Below are 18,537 nucleotides of genomic sequence, written 5' to 3' on the forward strand. Positions count from 1 at the left end.
TGTTCCAGTAAGTGATAAAAACATATCTTTATCATAGCACATGACTGACCTCACCTATGTATTTTGCAGGTAGCATGTTTAATGTTGTGACTGGTCATTGGAAGGTTCCTACTTTGATTGTTGAGGCATACATTTCTGAGGAAATTCCATTGTGTGAGGAAAAACAAGTTTAAAAACAAGGTGCCCTAGTGGCTCAGTTGTTAAATGCTGGTACTGTAGTCACAACACTGTAAATTCAATCCTAGAGGAGGGCTCCAAGGTCCACTCAGCTTTCCATCCTTTTGTAGGTAGGTAAAATAGTACCCAGCTTATTGGGGACAATTGGCTTACACATTGTAAACCATTCAGAGAGTGCTAGTTCACTGATAAGCAGCATAGAAATGTACTTGCTATTACTATTATGTGTTTTTGTTTGACTAACAGACATAAAGTTCCATCACTTTAAAAAGAATATACGCCTAGGAAATTATAGCATATGCAATCTTAGTGCAACCTTAAATTTTCTTCTGCACTGTATCCCATTTTAACAAGACCAGTATTCAGATATAGCAATAACAATGCAGAAGTTATTCAAGCATGGGAATACAGTTCAAGATTTCTATAAGGAAACAAAAATACACCAAAATAGAAAAGGCGGGTGATAGCAACAGGATGGAATTAGCACCCATCTCCTTTACCTCTTTACCTAGTCCTGTGCCAGTGTTCAAACTATAATCAATGCAAAATCTTGCACCCAAAACTTTGAATGTAAAACCCCAGAACTATGAATTAAACCCAAAACTATGAATGAAAAATAGGTTAATTTGTTTATAGACAAGGCTCAGTCTCTCTACAAGTACAGTCCATGAGGAGGCTTACTTAAATGGAATGAGATTTGAACTATGCTTTGGATTGTTATTTTTAGGAGATCAAAAACTGTATACTGATGTTATCTATCAACCAGTCTCCTTCATAGCTACTCTTCATTATCAAGGTCACCACTTCACTTCCTCATTACGGATACAGGACATATAAAAAGAAGAAAAAGGAAAACATGCTAAGCTACAGAAGTACCAAAAATGTTTATTCAAGACCACTGTAAAAATAAGTAAATCTAAAAAAAAAAAGTAACAAAATTAGATTAGTGTTGTTTTTCCCCTAGTGGTATCAGAAATTTAGTCTTGCTTGCAAAACCAACATGAATTGTGACCATTATTTGCATTCATACACATCACACACATTAAAACACCAAACATTCATTTAATATAAAAAAAAGGGCCTGGTCAGTATAAAAAAGCACCATTCTAACATCATCAAATTATGTACATGTTAAACATCCAATTTCAAGGCACTTCTTGAGGGAGATAATATTTTGGTCAAAGACCCTAGAGCTAATGGGTTTTAATAGTCAGTGTTTAATGTTAAAAATTCAAGAATATTCTCTCTGCCACAGTAGCAACTTGTGTTCACATTATTTGTCAAAACAGTGGCAAACCTGGCTCATCTTAAATAAAGGCTGTTGCAATGATTATTGAAGTCATCGTCTGAAATATCATTCATTTTAACTGTGTGTTAAGCCAAACATTAAGGTTTCAATTCTACATCCACAGTTTAGACACTGTTGTCCTTCACGGCTCATTCCATGAAGTGCCATTTCATGAAGAAGCTCAGCAATAATTCCTGCTCTGTCCATTGTTCCAAATGCATGCAACTTATGCTTAGCAGTGCCAACCTATCCCTGGTGGTGGCAGCAGTGGAATGTGATTCATTTGTTCAGATAGTGGCATACTAGTTACAGATTTATGTTACTGCTTCTTTAGGAAGTATATGTACTAAAATTGTTCACACAAGGGAAGTAACAGCTATACCAGATTGCAGTCCTGTGGATGAGGTGACGTTGGATTTGATCCTATAATGGCATTTTCCCAGTTTGGCCATAGACACCCACTGGGTAACCTTGTGCAAGTCACACTCTCCCAGCCTTAGAGGATGGCAATGGCAAACTCCCTCTGAAAAAACTTGCCAAAAGAACCCTACAAGGTGCGCCTTAGGGTCACCATAAGTCAGAAACAATTTGAAGGCACACAGCAACTAGAATTTAAGGCGACCTAAGTGTATCTACATTGCACAGTACTAGCAATCTGATGCTGCTTTAGCTGGCATGACCCCATCCTATGGGTGCCTGAGATTTGTAGTTTGGTGGACTTATAATTCTCTGTTAGAAAACTCTAGCTCTTTAACTACAGCATTTAGCAGAGAATTCTTTCACCAAGATACAAATCCCAGAATTCCATCAGACAGTGATGGCATTTAAAGTAGTACCAAAATGCAATACCTGTGTAGTGTAGTAGATATACACCTGAAAGGCACAGAAACCAGTCCAGCTGTGAACATTCATACAGGTCTACAGTCAGCCCTCCATATCCATGGATTCTGCATCCATAGATTCATCCATCCACAGCTTGAAAATATTTCCCTGCCCCCAAAAATTCATAAAGCAAACCTTGATTTTGCCATTTTATATAAGGGACAACTTTTTACTACCCAATTGTATATAGTAGGACTTGAGCATCCATGGATTTTGGTATCCACAGGGGGTGCTGGAACTAAACCATCTCAAGGGCCCACTATACCTATCTTTGTTGCTGTCACTTTACTCTTATTATCTCAGTCCATTTCTTTACTAAGAACAAATATGATTGGATAAATATATCCACAGGTTAGGGGCTATTAACAGATTACTTTTTTAAAAAAGGCTGACTCAGTTTGGTAACTGATGTTTGGATTGTTGTGAAACTCAACTCACAAAAGATTTCACACATATTGGTTCCTTTCCAGGAGCAACTACTCATGGACAGGAACCAGAGCCCACTCAGCTAAAGTAAAGAATAGTGGTATATAGAAAATAGTGGTGGAATCCCCCCATTACAAAGTCTGATCTCTAAATGCGAAGATGGCAGTCCTTTAGTAAGTACGCCCTTCCATCATCTCAGGAAAGCCTTATTTTTGTATGGGTTATGAGTTCAAAAGGCTAATTCCCTTCTAGAAAAAGCCACCTGCGGTTTCATAAGCCATCCTTTTGTGTGGTGGTAGGCCTACATACAGCCCACAGAGGTTACAATTCCCATCAAACAATACCAAATCAGAACACCAGTAGCTATTTGATCCCAGCATAATCTAGGCTATGTCTTTAGTCTGCAAAGCGTTGCAAGAGATGATCCTCTCCCCGTCGGGCACTGCTGTTCCCTCCTGCCCCACTGTCCATGAAGCGTTCACAGGGGAACTCAATGAGGTCAGCCTCGCTCAGCGCACAGACAGCACTGCGGGGTGGACGATGGGACTGGAAACCAGAAAAGTCAGCAGAGACACCAGTCCCCATGGAACGGAGGGGGCGACGGGTGGAATACATCTGCCGCACATGTACCGGCGAGGCTGTCTTTCGCCGCCGGCATCCCAGCACCTTCTTCCGCACCAGGCGGGAGGCCCAGGCCGCCAGGGCCAAAAAGAGCAACAGTGCATTGACTGCCAGAAGTACGAGGGTGAGGAGCTGCTGGTCCAAGCTTTGGGGCCCACCTGCCACAGCAGCTGCTGCCCCCGCATCCTCTTCAGGCAAGGTGACCAGCCCTGCACAATGGTCCCGTGGGGCCACCGGACAAACACGGCCCCCCATCACTCCCTCCACACACACCAGATAAGGGGTATTGGGGAGCAGCTCCTGCAAGGTGGCTACTGGCTCACTCCACTCAGGGATGTACACAAAACGCTGGAATTTGACTGCTGCCCCAAAGCGGTCAAAGAGGATCCTGAAGCGTACAGGCCCTAACAATCGAGGGCTGCGATGGGGACGCACCCCCCAGCGCACAGTCACGGAGTTGGTGTTCAAAGCCTCCACCGAAAGGTTGTACAGAAACAACTTGTTAAAATCACATGGGTCAGTGACCAATGGTGGAGTGCCGGACACCGAAGAGACCAAGTGGTGTTTCCCTGCCCTCTGAGGCCAAGCTGCACCAGGCAAAAGCGGCCTAGTACTGAGAAGCAAGCTGGGCCTTGCAGTCGTAAGACTGGCATCAATGCCCTGGCTGTCACTTTCCAGCACGGGAGCTACCATCTTCTGGGAGCCCAACATGGGTGAAAGAGAAGGCAGGGAGCTGGGTTTCTCCTGACCTAGGCCCTGGGGGCTGAAGCTGCTGTTGCCTGGATGGGATGGGGAAGGAGAGGCTGACTCCTCAGAACATGAAGAACCATTGGCAGGAGGGAGAAGCTGCGCGTCCTCAAGGTAATCCAGGTACTTCCCCACCAGGGCAAGGGGTTGGCGGCACTGCACAAAGACCGTCAGGAGCCTCCCCTGGGCATGCCAGGAGCCCAACCAGCGCTTCAAGCCGCGCAGGCGGCAGTCGCAACTCCAGGGATTGCCATCGAGTTCCAAGCGGTAAAGAGCTTGGCTGGAGGCAAAGAGGTCTCCGGAGATTGTGGCCAGTGCATTTTCCTGCAAACTGAGCTCTCTCAGTTGGTGCAAGTTTCCAAAGGTATCAGGGTGAAAGCCAAGCAGCCGGTTGTGGCTCAAGTCCAGCACTTCGAGGTTACGGAGTGGCTGCAGCAGGCGGGTGGGTAGTTGGCTCAACAGGTTGCCTTCCAAGTGTAACTCCTTGAGGGCCCCCAACCCAGCAAAGGCCTCGGGGGCCAACCATTCCAAGCGGTTGCCGCTTAGCGACAGCTTGGCCAAGTTGGCTAGGTGCTGGAACATCCCTTTGCTCAACTGCTGGATGTCGTTGCCGGAGAGCAGGAGGGTGCCGAGCGAACCCAGGGGCCGAAAGGTGTCCGGGTGGCGCAGCAAGCTCTGCTGGTTCCCAGAGAGGTCGAGGAAGCGCAGCTTTCCCAGGCCGGCAAAGGCGTTGCGGCTCAGCCAGCGGATGCGGTTGGCCTCCAGGTGCAAGTAGAGCAGGTTGGCCAGACCAGCGAAGGTGGCGTCACCAAGGGCCCCCAAGGCATTGCCGTCCAGCCGCAGCTTGACCAGGCTGCCCAGGCCGGCGAAGGAGGCTGCGCTGAGGGAGGCGATCTCGTTGGCGTTGACGTAGAGGATGCGCAGCTTGGCCAAGGGGCGGAGGGTGCCGGGGGCCCAGGCGGCCAGGAGGTTGTTGCCCAGGTAGAGCTCCTCCAGGCGGCCCAAACGCTCGAAGGCCTTGGGGTGCAGGCTGCGGATGCGGTTGTACTGTAGGTCCAGCCTCTGGAGCGCCCCCAAGCGGTGGAAGTCGTAAGCAGAGATGTTGGCCAGGAAGTTGCCCCCGAGGCTGAAGGTGAGGATCTCCTGGGGCTCCTGCAGGGCTTTGGGCACCGCCTTCAGGCCCCGGTTGGTGCAAAGGAGGTGCTGCTGCTGCTGGCAATCGCAGGGCTCTGGGCAGAAGGGCTCCGAGGGAGGAGGCAGCAGAGCCACAGCCAGGGAGAAGCCCAGCAGCAGCAGCCTCATCCTCATCCTCCTCAAGGGGATTGAGGAGGGGGCCTCCATCTTTCCCGGACGATCCCCGGACTGCTCCCTCCTCCTCCCTCCAGCATCCCCTTCCTCCCCAGCAAAAAAAGAAGCAGCTCTTCTTCTTTTTTCCCCAGCCTCGACCGACCTTGGAGAAGAGATCAGTGAAGGAAGGGTTCTTTTTCTTTCTCCAGCCTGAGGTCCTGAGTTCAGATCCGGCGGAGGCTCGATGGAGCAGAGAGCCGCGCTGCAGCTGTCTTGGGCAGCCTCCTTCCTCTCTCTCTCTCTCTCTCTCTCCGCCCTCCAGAATGGAAGCAAGCCCTTCCCACCCTCAGACCCCCAGAGACCCACCGAGGGGAAGGGCAGGGAGGGAGGGAGATCGGGAGGAGCTGGGCTCAGCTTCAGGCTCTGCAAGAGGAGGGGCCAAGGATGTTTCCACACTGGAGAAATAACCCGGTTTGGCACCGCTTTAGCTCGTTGTCTGGCTCTTTGCTATGGAATTCTGGGAGTTGGAGTTTGTTATGGGGCCCAGAGCGGAGCTCCGCTCTGCTCTGGGCCCACAACAAACTCCAACTCCCAGAATTCCATAGCAAAGAGCCAGGATGCTTAAAGCGGTGCCAAATCGGGCTATGTCTCCAGTGCGGATGCAGCCCTGAACAAAGTTGAGTTCAGAGAGGAGGGGAAGTTGCCACCCTTGCCCTCCTCTGAGGCTGAGAGAGTGTGACCTGGCCCAAGGGCTGAATTCGAACCCTGGTCTCCAGAGTCTCTCAGAACCACTACTAGGCCAGGCTGCCTCTCAAGGCTGCTGTTGCTGTGTGCCTTCAAGGTGACCCTAATTTATTCCTGGGGTTTTCTTGGCCAGATTGTTTTCTGAGGGGGGTTCAGCCATGGCCTTCCCTGAGGCTGAGACAGTGTGACTTGGTCCAGGGCTGAGGGGAGATTCGAACCCTGGTCTCACCCCTGGTTGAGTTCAGGGAGGAGCAGGGTTGCCCTCTGAGGCTGAGAGAGTGTGGCTTGGACCCAAGGGCTGAGGTGGGATTCCTCAGTGTTGAAATATTGTTGACCTGTGTAAACGCTCAGGGCTTTTAAAAAGATGAAAGAATGCGTAGAGCTAAAACAGAAGTAAGGTACCATATTAACATGCAATTCAATGTATTTAATGGGCGAGTGGGTTTTGGGGGCATGGTATTTTATTGTATTTTGATGTTTTTTAATGTTGTTGTGAGCTGTCTCTATCTCAATTGGAGAGGCAGGGTATAAATTTATTATTATTATTATTATTATTATTATTATTATTATTATTATTATTATTACTAGAACCCTGGTCTCCAGAGTCTCTCAAAACCACTACTACGCCACACTGGCTCTCAAGGCTGCTGTTGCTGTGTGCCTTCCAGGCGTTTCCATTTTATGGTGACCCTAATTTATTCCTGGGGCTTCCTTGGCCAGATTGGTTCAGAGGGGGGCTTGCCATGGCCTTCCCCTGAGGCTGAGACAGTGTGACTTGGCCCAAGGTCACGTTTTCTTCTTCTTTTTCTTTTAACCTCACACTGCCGGACCATCCTCCCCACTGCTATTATATAAAACAGTGATTCCAAAACTTTGGCCCTCTGGGTGTTTGGGACTTCAGATCCCAGAAGCCACAGTCGGCTTGACCAGCATTGAGGAATTATGGGAACTGAAGTCCAAAACATCTGGAAGACCAAAGGTGGAAGGCCACTGGTATCAAACAATTGCTGCTAATGTCCCCAATCATTGGCTTTGCTGACTGGGGATTCTGGGTGTTGAAGTCAAAAACACCTGGAAGACCAAAATTTGAAGACCACTGGTATCAAACAACCACTCCTAAAATCCCTGGTCATTGGCTTTGCTGACTGGGGATGCTGGGTGTTGAAGTCCAAAACATCTGGAGGAGCAGAGGGTGAGAACTGCTGGCATAAAACATTTCCTTGTTGATGCCCAATAGATTGTGCCACATTTGGTTTGAGGTTCTTTTTCCTTCCCACCAAAGCCCACCTCCTGCAAAATACATATGCTACCTCAGAATACATATGCTACTACTTGCACTCACACACATGCACACACCACATTCCCTATGAACCAATTACAACCCAATGGCACAATAATACAAACAAGATGTTATGCTAAACACACAGAATTGGCCCTGTTGAAAACCAGGAGGCGTTCAAGTAAAGATGTTTAAAGGAACTAGGATGGAAGAATGTTCCGCAACGGCACATAAACAAAAAAGAAAAGAAATCCCAACTGCTAACAATCTCTGATTAACACCGAGGACTGGACTACCTCTCTAGGGAACTATAATAACAGTATATAGACTGATATTAGTGATATAAAAACTTTTTAAATGGCAATAATAAAATGCAACAACACAATAAAAACAAAAGTACAAAGCTAAAATAACCCACTCCAGTGCAGAAGTAGGTAACACAAACAACTATACACAAAGAACCAAAGTACCAACCTCAACTGGAGTATGAAAATAAGAGAATTAAGGCAGTTTGACACTGCGTCAACGGTTATGGCTCCATTTTATGGAATCCTGGGATTTGTAGTTTGTTGTGGCACCAGAGCTCTCTGACAGAGAAGGCCAAATTTCTCACAAAACGGCAAATCCCAGAATTCCATATCATTGAGTCATGGCAGTTAAAACAGCATCAAACTGGATTAATTCTGCTGTATAGATATAACCACTGTAATGCTATTCAAGTCTACGTTCCATGGAGTATGATCAGGCTCATTTTGAAATAGGAATGGCAGTGTTGTTGTTGCTGTTGTTAACTGCTCTCGAGTGAACCCCAACTCATGGCGACCCTGTGGTTGAGATCTCTCCAAGATCCCCTGTCTTCACTGCTCTGCTTATGTCTTGTGGATTCATACCTGTGACCTTAATAGAGTCTATTCATCTTCCTTTCTTTCTGCTTACCTCTACCTTGCCTAGCATTAGTATTTCTCCTAATGAGTCATTCCTTCTCAGGATGTGGCCAAAGTACGACAGCCTCAGTTTGATCATTTTAACTTCAAGGAGCCATTTGCTTGTCTTTTTGGCCATCCACAGTATCTTTAGCACTCTTCTCCAACACCACATTTCAAATGAATTGATTCTCTTCTTATCCACTCTCTTCACTGTCCAGCTCCCACAACTGTACGTGGTGATGAAGTACACAATGGCTTGTGTGATTCTGACTGGAGTGCTCAGCTGCAGATCTTTTTAGGATTCTGTCTAGTTCTTCCATAGCTGTCCTACCTATTCCTAGTTTTCTTCTGATTTCTTGACTGCAGTCTCCATTCTGATTAATAATAATAATAATAATAATAATGTTTATTTATATTTCCCGCCTGTCCCAAGGATCGAGGCAGGTTTACATCAATAAAATAATACAATAATACAAATACAATTGATAAAACACTAATACTGAATTTACCACATTCCTATTACAGTAGTTCTCTAATTGCTGTTTTGATCCAAGATATGGGAACTCTTTTACTCTTTCGATTTCTTCATTGTGTAGGTCCTCCGTGGTCATAATGTTTGTTTTCTTTATGCTCAACATTAAGCCTGCCTTTTCACTTTATTCTTTAACCGTCTTTAATAGTTGTTCCAAGTCGAAGTGATATATAGGACCTCTGTATTCAAGGTTTCTATCCAATATCAGTTCAGCTCTCTGATCACGCCGCACTGGGCATGTCTATAATTCCCAGAATAATCTGGGCTGTCCCAGGAGTATTGTAGCCCCCAAATTCACCCCTTTCCTTGCTCTCTTCCCCCAGTGATGATGGGTGACTGCCTTACCAAGTGTTCATTGCTTGGTACCACTGCTGAGGTCAGAACAAGGTACCCAGCTGGGCACCTCTTCTGACCTCCATGCAGCTTGCACCTGCAGCAGTGGCATTGGGTGACAAACAGGGCAGCCAGCCATCATCACTGAACCAGCCCCCCCTTCCCAAAAAAAAAAACCTGCAGCAAAAGGTGAGTTAGGGGAGGAAGTCCCAGATTGGGTGCAGGTGCCATAAAGACAGTCTAGACCTGATTTGGGGTTTTGGCCCTACATCATGTAAATAGGATGCAGTGTGCACTGGAGGGGGGGGGGGAGACTCAGGGCAAATTACCAATTAGACAAGGTTGTATGCCTCAACATCATTGCAGTGATCATGGCAATGTGTGATAATGACCCATTAAAATTTTGCCTTGTGCTAGAAATGATGTTTGCTGTTAGTTTTGTACCAAATAGGAGATAAGTAGCCCTCAAGACATAGGATGGCATAGCCAGTGGTGCAGGATCATGAGATTTGCAGTCTGAAGGGTCATAAATTTTGCATCCCTGCTTTTACAGTACAAAGCACAATGAGCCCAAATGCGTTTGTCTTCCTCTGCAGACATTCTTGAAATGACAACAGGAGGGACTGCAGAAAAAGACTGAGATATTTGGGGTGTAAGGTAGGTTTTTGGGGTGGGATAGTTTTGTATGTTTTGATGCATTTTGACAGACTTCTGCATGGCTGAAAAAACATTTGGTGGCTTAGGGGCTGGTGGTGCATGTTAGGGGCCACAAAAATAGGGCCAAGGGCCTTATTTAGCCCATAGGCCCCAATTTGCCCACCCCTGTATCATACTGTCACCACGCTATCTCCTTTAGCCAGACATTTTGATGTTAATGAGGCTGGACTTGGTAGTTCAATGAAAAGTAACTGAGATATTGTAGGTGAAGCATTTGTTGTTTGTGTGCCATTCAAGTCATTTCAGACTTATGGATACTCTAAGACGAATCTATCATGGGATTTTCTTGGCAAGATGTGTTCAGAGGAAGTTTGCCATGGCCTTTCCTGGAATATGACTTGCCCAAGGTCATCCAGTATGTTTCATGGTCGAATGGGGAATCGACCACTGGTCTCCAAAGTTGTAGTGCAACATTCAAATCACTATGCCATACTGGCTCTCCAGGTAAGTCATTTACAAGCACATTAATTTATTAGTACATTATAAAGAGACTCCAGCTCCTTTGCTAGGAAAGTGGAGATATACATAAGGAGGCCCAGCACAGCTCAGTGGGGTCCCTGCTCTGTGAGGAGAAGCCAGAGAGACATCTGGGGCAAAGTCTGGAAAAGTGTTTTGGATGGCACCTCCTCCAGTCAATAGTTATGCTAGCTGTGGGGATTTCTAGGAGCTTTTGACCACTTTCCAGTTTGAAGTGGCTGGAACCTCATGAAGCTTCCCATAGTTATATCTGTGGAACCAACTTGTTCAGTTATCTGACCAGTTCCTGAATGTATGAAGAATATTGGGAAGGAAAGTCTCTATGCATCTTCAGTATCAATCTGAAAAAGGACCTTGCTCATAGCAACTGTCATTCCCACATATATGACATTACTGAGGATGGTTTCCCATCTAAATGTCTGGCCCCTGTTGGTGGTTCAGGCTGGAATTCAGACTTCTGATAGGAAATCTATGGAGAGGAGATAAAATGAAATAAAGATAAGGAAGACTGGAATTGTACTTTTCACTGTATGGACAGACAACAAAGAATGGAACAGTGATATAGAATTTCATTATATATAGTTTTACGCCTGGTTGTTGGGCATTTTGTATCAACCAGCTGGGCACCTGAAGTCATATTTGGGCTTCAACGCCTGCACAACAATTGCAGAAAAAATGAAAACAATAAAGTTGTATAAGTCTGCAGGTCTACATACATACTCAAAAGCACATTTGAACACTGTGTGAGACCTCCTTCTGAGTGACTAGTTAAAACTGCTTGGAAAGAGTTTATTCTGCTATTCTCCTTTGTTTTTCATTCCTTGAGGAAACACACCATCGAGGCTGAACTATGACATTATAGATACACTGAAAATCTTTTGTGTGAAGGCTAATTCCCATGCAATTTGTGAAAGCACTCCAAATGATTGGCATGCTGTTTAGCAGCAACACTTACCATACACACACGCACACACATATAAGAGAGAGATGTTTCAGGTTCAAAATACTTCACATATGTTCAGTGCTCAGCAATCTTCACAACAGACATGTAACAGATGTTAGTTTTACCTTCATCTTTCATTCTGTTGGATCGGCAGAGATGAGAATCAGCTAATAACAATAGATTGCCTTATTATTCAGAGTAAGGCTAAATGGGATACATCTGCTCTGTAGAAATAATGCTGTTGGACACCATTTTAACTACCATGGCTCCATCCTACAGAATCCTAGGATTTGTAGTTTGGTGAGGCACCAGTACTCATTTTGGCAGACAAGGTGAAAAAGTTTGTAAAACTACAAACCCCAGGATTCCATAAGATGGAACTACAACACTTAAAGTTGTGTCAAACCACATTATTTCTCTTGCTGTATTTGTTTCTTTCATATACATATGCACTTCACTTAAATGCCTAATTTGACTGCACTTGTCCATAGTTTTGCAGGGGTGCATCTACCCTGTAGAAATAAGGTAGACTGACACCACTATAACTGCTGTAGCTTCATCCTATGGAATCCTGGGATTTGTCATTTTTACAAGGTCTTCTCTGCCAAAGAGTGCTCATGCCTTACAAAACTACACATCCCAGGATTATGTAGAATGGAGCTATGTCAGATAAAGTGTACAGTGAACCTGCACCATGAGATTGTTAAGTGATGCCATGATAATTTATCAGCTGTTTGAGAAATGACTCACCAGTGCCACATGCAGAACTTCACTGCATTGTATTATTATATTTTGCATTTATCTTATGAATTCATACCCTGCCCTTCAACACTTAAAAAAAATCCCAGGGTGGCTTAGAAAATCGTGCAAAAAAGCAACAGTCAAGTCATCTGTATAACATCTGTAGGCTTTTCAGAAGAGCTTTGGGTTTGAAATCCACTAGAATTCTGTGAAGAGTTCTAAAACAAAGTACAAACATGTCTGACAAACTAATGCATACAATGTGTCTGGCATTCAAAGGCCAAAAAACTAAGCAGTTAGCCCCATTGAACACAGTGAGGTTTAGATCTGTGCAAACATGCACAGGGCACATTGTAAAATACTATGGAAAAACACTGGTTTTGTAAAAAAAAAAAAAAATTAAAAAGGTAGGTATAGCAGTGTTTGGTGCTGATGTTAATTAGGCTGATACAATTAAATTGCTTAACTGGAGCCTTTGGCGGCCAAGCATCATAGAATAGTCCCTTCTCTAAATGTATAGCTTACTTGTGGAAGTAATCTATGTGCCATCTGTAATTCATGTTGGTTGAATAACATTGCAGATAAGGTATTTTCAGATGGGATCATTTGCTTTCATTTAAGAATGGAATGTCACTTGAGACTTCGAACTCTTCTTCAGGATGAAAGCATGGCTCCCAGACCCACGGTAAATATTCAGTTCTCAAGCAGAGAAAGAGACTACCAGATGTTTAATCACTATCTATATGTTTTTCCTAACGGGATACCAGGCTACCAAAAAAATACTCTGGCAGTTGGAAAGATCCTTTTAGCAGTAAATACCTGTGTAAAAGATGCAAGGCACTAAGCACATCTTCTTAACTTTCCTTTTCTAAAACTTTAGATATTTTCCACACAATGCTGCAGTGTCTGGTATAGAATTGCAGACAAAAAAGATATTGAAGAGTAGTTTGTCATCCACTGTTTGTTAAAATTTTTCAACAATGACTTGAAATATATAGCTTTATTTGTTAAACAGCTTTAATTAAAAGCAATGATTGCCATTTCTCAACACTTTAATGCCTTATTGGCCATTTATGATTATTTAAAATGACATTTTAATTTACCAATTTAATATTTGTTAATAAACTATATAATTAGTACTACTTAGCATAGTAGTGTCATAACAATTCTTAATAGTGAATCAATATTGAATCATTATTCTTTAACAATTTAATGCGGATGCATTAATGTTAAGGCTAATGTTCCCAACTTCCTATTGCAAACTTTAAAAAAAACCTTAGGTTTAAAAGAAATGTTCTTAAAGCCTTGATCCATTGGCTGATAACATATACACATGACTAGACTGTTCAGTTCTTAACACCGAATCAATATTGAATCAATATTCTTTAACTATTTAATGTTGATGCATTCATGTTTAGGCTAATGTTCCCAAATTCCTATTGCAGCCTTAAGTTTAAAACAAAGTGTTTTGTGAGCCTTGCTCCATTGGCTGATGACATACACACATGATTAGACTGAATCCAGATTTAGGCAGGAACATCTGAGCTGAGGAAGCACACTGTGGCTGTCATTCTTTAATGGCATATGCAGTCATAAGTCAACATTACATCAGCATATGTTGGGGGTGGGGAGACCATTCTTCTGCACCAACCAAAAGCTCCCCTTACTGTAGAGCATTTGCACCCCCCCTCCCCGGACACAACCATTCCACATGGTATGAGGGTGTAAAAAGCATGTCCCAAGAGCCAGATGCAAAATGATTACATCATCCACTGAGAGGATCCCACTAGACCTTAGCTAGTGATATAATCATTTCACATCTGGTTACAGTGACATAGCCAGACACTTCTCTGATCTTCCTGCCTTCCTCTGCTGTACTCTTCACCAAGCCATGGGAAGGTGAGCTATGGTGGGTCTACAGTAAGTCTGGGAATCTGTGAATGGCCATTTGTAGTACAGTTTGACATGCAGAACTGCTAGCCTATGCTGTGCCATACAGGATGCCAACCTGTGATTCACTTTCCCAAAACCACTCAATCAGTCTCCTGAAATTCTACACAGAATATTGGATGAGTCTCCCAAATAGTGTAGGTTCTGGTACAGGAGGATGACAGGGAAAGTGGGTAGGTGTTGCACAAAAGCCTACCCCATTCAGGAGAGTCCTCTGCTTCTGTGTAGCATTTTCTGAAGGGAAGGGAGTTGTTTATTCCAGCTCTGTTGCATGTTTCCAGTCCAGTCTGGATACAACTCAACAACTAAAACTCACTATGGTTAAGGATGTACTTTATGAGCTGAATCATCCTGTATCCAATGCAGTACAATAGGGCCCAGATGCAAACCACGATATGGCTGCAAATATGCATGCAGTTCTGTAACTATAACAATTGTCCACGTATAAGCCTGGATCTGCATCTGTTCAGCTGGGAATGTCAGTGTGGTATTTAATTGCATCTTGACTCTTTTGCAGTCAGGTTTCGATGATAATCTATTGTTTTACACAACCAATTAAAGAAAAAAGACGTGTGAACAAAAATTAAGCCATTCTATAGCTCCACTGTAGTCACAAAATTAAATTAATCCCATGGAAAATTCGTAGTGCTTTGGGTATTTTTAATTGCTTTGAAATTTCACAATCAAAATTATTTCAACTTTCTCAGCATTTCCCCCTTATGTTTTCTCCTATTCTGGCCTTTGACTACCCTTTGCATAAGGCATTTCCTTTCTCTAAGAACTAAATGCTGGAGTTGAGATAAATGTATACTTTTTGTAGAGCATAACTATAAACCCATAAATGGCTGGAGTGTATATCACATACATTATTGCAAACTTTAGGCAGGACAAATTAACTACAGTGCTGAGGCAGGCACTAAACTATAAAACACGATTACATACTTTTTTCCATAACCATGCAATTTATTCAAAACTGCCTGAACTCCATATAAGGACACTTGCATGTACAACAACTGAAATGGAGATTTCATTTATTTTAAAGGGACATCAATCAACCACTTTTATGCCTTGAAGTCTACAATACTATGTGCATTTATTGGATAGTGGGTTACATGATCATTAGCATGATTTCCAAGGCAACTGGTAGGCAAGTGCTTTATACATCATTTGAAAAAAGTTATTTTTTGAACTACAGTTTTCAGAATACCCCAGACAGCATGGAAGATTCTGGGAGCTGCCATCCAAAAACACTCTAATTTTACTTTGCTTCCTGCTCAGTCTTGCATTATTTATTTTACAGTCTCTAGCCTGATGAAATTCCTCTGGAGAATTCCAAAGCTTGCACATAGTTTTGTGACATTTTGTTTAGCTTAACAAAGCACTGCCCTGTAATAGATTTGGGGCTTTTTTTAAATGACCAGTATGGTTACTCTTACTTTGTGCATTGTTTTCTTGTATGTGATACAGTTATTTGTCTTATAAAGAGATACAAAGAGAAAAGCAGTGGGCCCATTCACATTGCAAAATTATAGTAAGGGTCAAAGTCCACTCAGCCTAGTTTAGGGGGAGCTTGAGGCCTGCCCTAATTTCAAGGTCCATGACTTGCAAAGCAGATGTTGTACCACTGACTTGTGATCCTTCCCAAGCATTAGCTCACATTTGGCCCTTTCAGTTATAGCACTATCTATGACTCCAGCAGTGGTGATGAAGGCATCCTCTGGAATCCTGGGATTTTTAGTTGGGTTAGGCCCAGGAGCACTATGGCTGTGAATTCAAAATGTCTCTCCCTAAATTGCCAATCCCAGGATTCCAAAGAACGGAAACATGGATGTTAAAGTGCAACGATAGTGCTATAACTCTGCTCATTGTCTCTCTGTCATTTGTCTTTCCTTTTCTTAGACGGTACAGGTGGTTTTTAGCAGGACTTTGCCGCAGTGGAAATGCTTCACTTCATGGAAATTGGGACACCTAGTTTTTTCCATTGCCCCCTACCTACTACAGCCTTCCACACCAGATCCCTTTTGTTCCTGAGGGTCTCTCAGCCTGTAGGGGTAACTTTGCAATGACTGATGGGGGATTCCTAAAATCAGATGACCCAACATATCTTAAGGGCTCTCCATTAAGGCTAAGCATATGTCTGCGTTGTAGAAATAATGCAGTTTGATGCTATTTTAAGTAACCTATGGAATCCTGGAATTTGTAATTTAACAAGGTCTTTAGCCTCCTCTACTAAAAAGTGCTGGTGCCTCAAAAACTGCACATCCCAAGATTGTGTAGAATGGAACCATGGCAGTTAACATGGTGTCAAAATGCATTATTTCTACAGTGTAGATGCATCCAAAGCCTATATTCAATATATTCTTTAGTGATAGGGATTTATATCATTTTTGCCTGTTAAACCCCATATAGCATCTTGAATGTTGACCATAATGATATAGAACTAATAAACAGTGAAGTAAAATACACAGGCATGACAAATGAATATTTCATATTTACAACTATCTTAATTTTACTCACAGTTTTATTGCAATTCTATCACGTGTATGATAAAACTGTGAGTAAAATTAAGATACAATAAGTATACAAATTGTATGTGAAGATCCACATGCAGACAAATTCACCACTAAAAAGAAAACAAAGCCTTCAACTTCACAAAAAGAAAAGAGTTAGTCCTGATGGTATCACATAGTTAAATAATCAAAATAACCAAAAAGGACCTGGGGTTGTTGTGTGTTGCTCCCCTCAGGTTAGATTATTTGATTTAGATGTGGAAAACAGTTTATAATCCCTGCTCAGCCCTTCTCTCTCTGTCCAATGTACCTCAGCACTGGGTTGCTGCAAAGGGAAAATGAGATAATTCCCATGTATATCAGTCTGAACTCCTTGGAGGCAGGGTGGGATTCAGACTAACAGAATACATTCATAATGAAGTCTTGAACAGTGGAGTCATGTATTTATCTCAGATCATTGTCCCCAGATGAACCAAAGGTTCATATGCTGCTTTTAAAAACAAAATCATTTTACTTTTGATTTATCCTCTAATCTTTTTCCTCTCTGGCCCTGATTGTTTTGCTGTTGTTGTGCGCCTTCAAGTCATTTCTAACTTATGGTGACCCTAAAGCGAACCTATAATGGGGTTTTCTCTGCAGGTTTCTTCAGAGTGGATTTGCCATTGCCATCCTCTGAAGCAGAGAGAATGTGACTTTCCCAGGATCACTCAGTGAGTTTCCATGGCCAAGATGGGATTTGAACCCTGATATCCAGAATCATGGTCCAATGCTCAAACTGCTATACCCCGCTGGCTCAGCCCTATTTGTTTTGCACCTAAAATTAATGTTAGAATTTTGTCTGGTGTACCAGGAGGCAGTTTTGTGAATCTAAGGCAGAATAGTTGTACCTCCTGGGCATAAGTCAGGACCCTCACTCCACATTAGAGCAACAGGGAAGCATAGCTACTGCCAATGAAACACCACTTGCTCTTGATGCAAATTGACCCCAGATCAATTCCTGCCATCTCCATTTGTCCTGGGTCTGCAGAGGTGAAGTGACCTTGTGTCTTGGCTGGAAGAGCTACTGGGAGGCTACACTCCATGCTACTCAGAAAGAACACCAAAGAGGAAGGCCAAACTTGCCCCATCCATCAACCTGGAACAGCCACAAGGAACTTGCCTTGCCCCTCCCTGCCAGAAAGAACAGTTGACTCCAACTAATATTTTCCCTGAAATATGCAGATCTGGTCATATCTATCCACCAGTGAAGCAGGGGCCACTGGGAATTAGCACTTCTTGCTCTCCATTCCAACAGATACTAATGTGGCTCGGTACATCAACCAGAGAATAAAAAGCTGCAAGAAGTTTGCTTTGTTCTGGAGAAAGAGCACATACAAAGTTGCAGTTAAGAATTAGACAGTGGAACTCTCTCCCACAACAGGTTCCATTGCCTGCCCCACTCATTGCTCTCTTTTCACTGGGAAACAAAGACCTTTTTTTCTTTAGGCGGGCTCTTGACTCTTAACTCATTATGGGATAAGGGCCTTTTAGTTAGATGTGCTGCCCTTTTATATTTTCTGCTGTTTTTAAAATGTGCCATCAACTATTTTCACTAAGTGGTTTTAATGGAATTGTTTATTTAACTGTTTTCCTACCTTTATATTAAAAATATTTTAATTGTACATTGTTTTAATTTGTTTTAAAGCAATCCTGTGTACCAGGAGAAAGGTGGGATAACTAATTAAGAAAGAAAGAAAAACTTGCTTCCAAGTGAAATTGCTTCCTCTCTCCAAATCCCTTTCCTTTTGTCATATGTTATAGATTACAACTGATAACAGTCGTTTTATTTTTTAATCTTTGTAAACTATCCTAGAAGCTCATGATTTGGATGAAGAATAAGATGAAAATGCTTTAAATTACAATAAAATTTCCAGATAGAATTACAGCTATTTAAAAACTTGTATACCTAACCTTTGGC

The 18,537-nt window shown here is 43.1% G+C and overlaps 1 protein-coding gene across 1 annotated transcript; it reads right to left on the reverse strand.

Moving 5' to 3' along the window:
* Positions 1–1,037: 1,037 nt before the first annotated feature.
* Positions 1,038–5,813, reverse strand: TRIL (TLR4 interactor with leucine rich repeats). Its single transcript, XM_042477680.1, has one exon. It carries the CDS (start codon positions 5,480–5,482, stop codon positions 3,170–3,172), a length of 2,313 nt encoding a protein of 770 aa, XP_042333614.1. The 5' UTR covers positions 5,483–5,813; the 3' UTR covers positions 1,038–3,169.
* Positions 5,814–18,537: the final 12,724 nt, after the last annotated feature.

Source organism: Sceloporus undulatus, chromosome 6 (genome assembly GCF_019175285.1).
Source record: "Sceloporus undulatus isolate JIND9_A2432 ecotype Alabama chromosome 6, SceUnd_v1.1, whole genome shotgun sequence".
Taxonomy (NCBI): Eukaryota; Metazoa; Chordata; class Lepidosauria; order Squamata; family Phrynosomatidae; genus Sceloporus; species Sceloporus undulatus.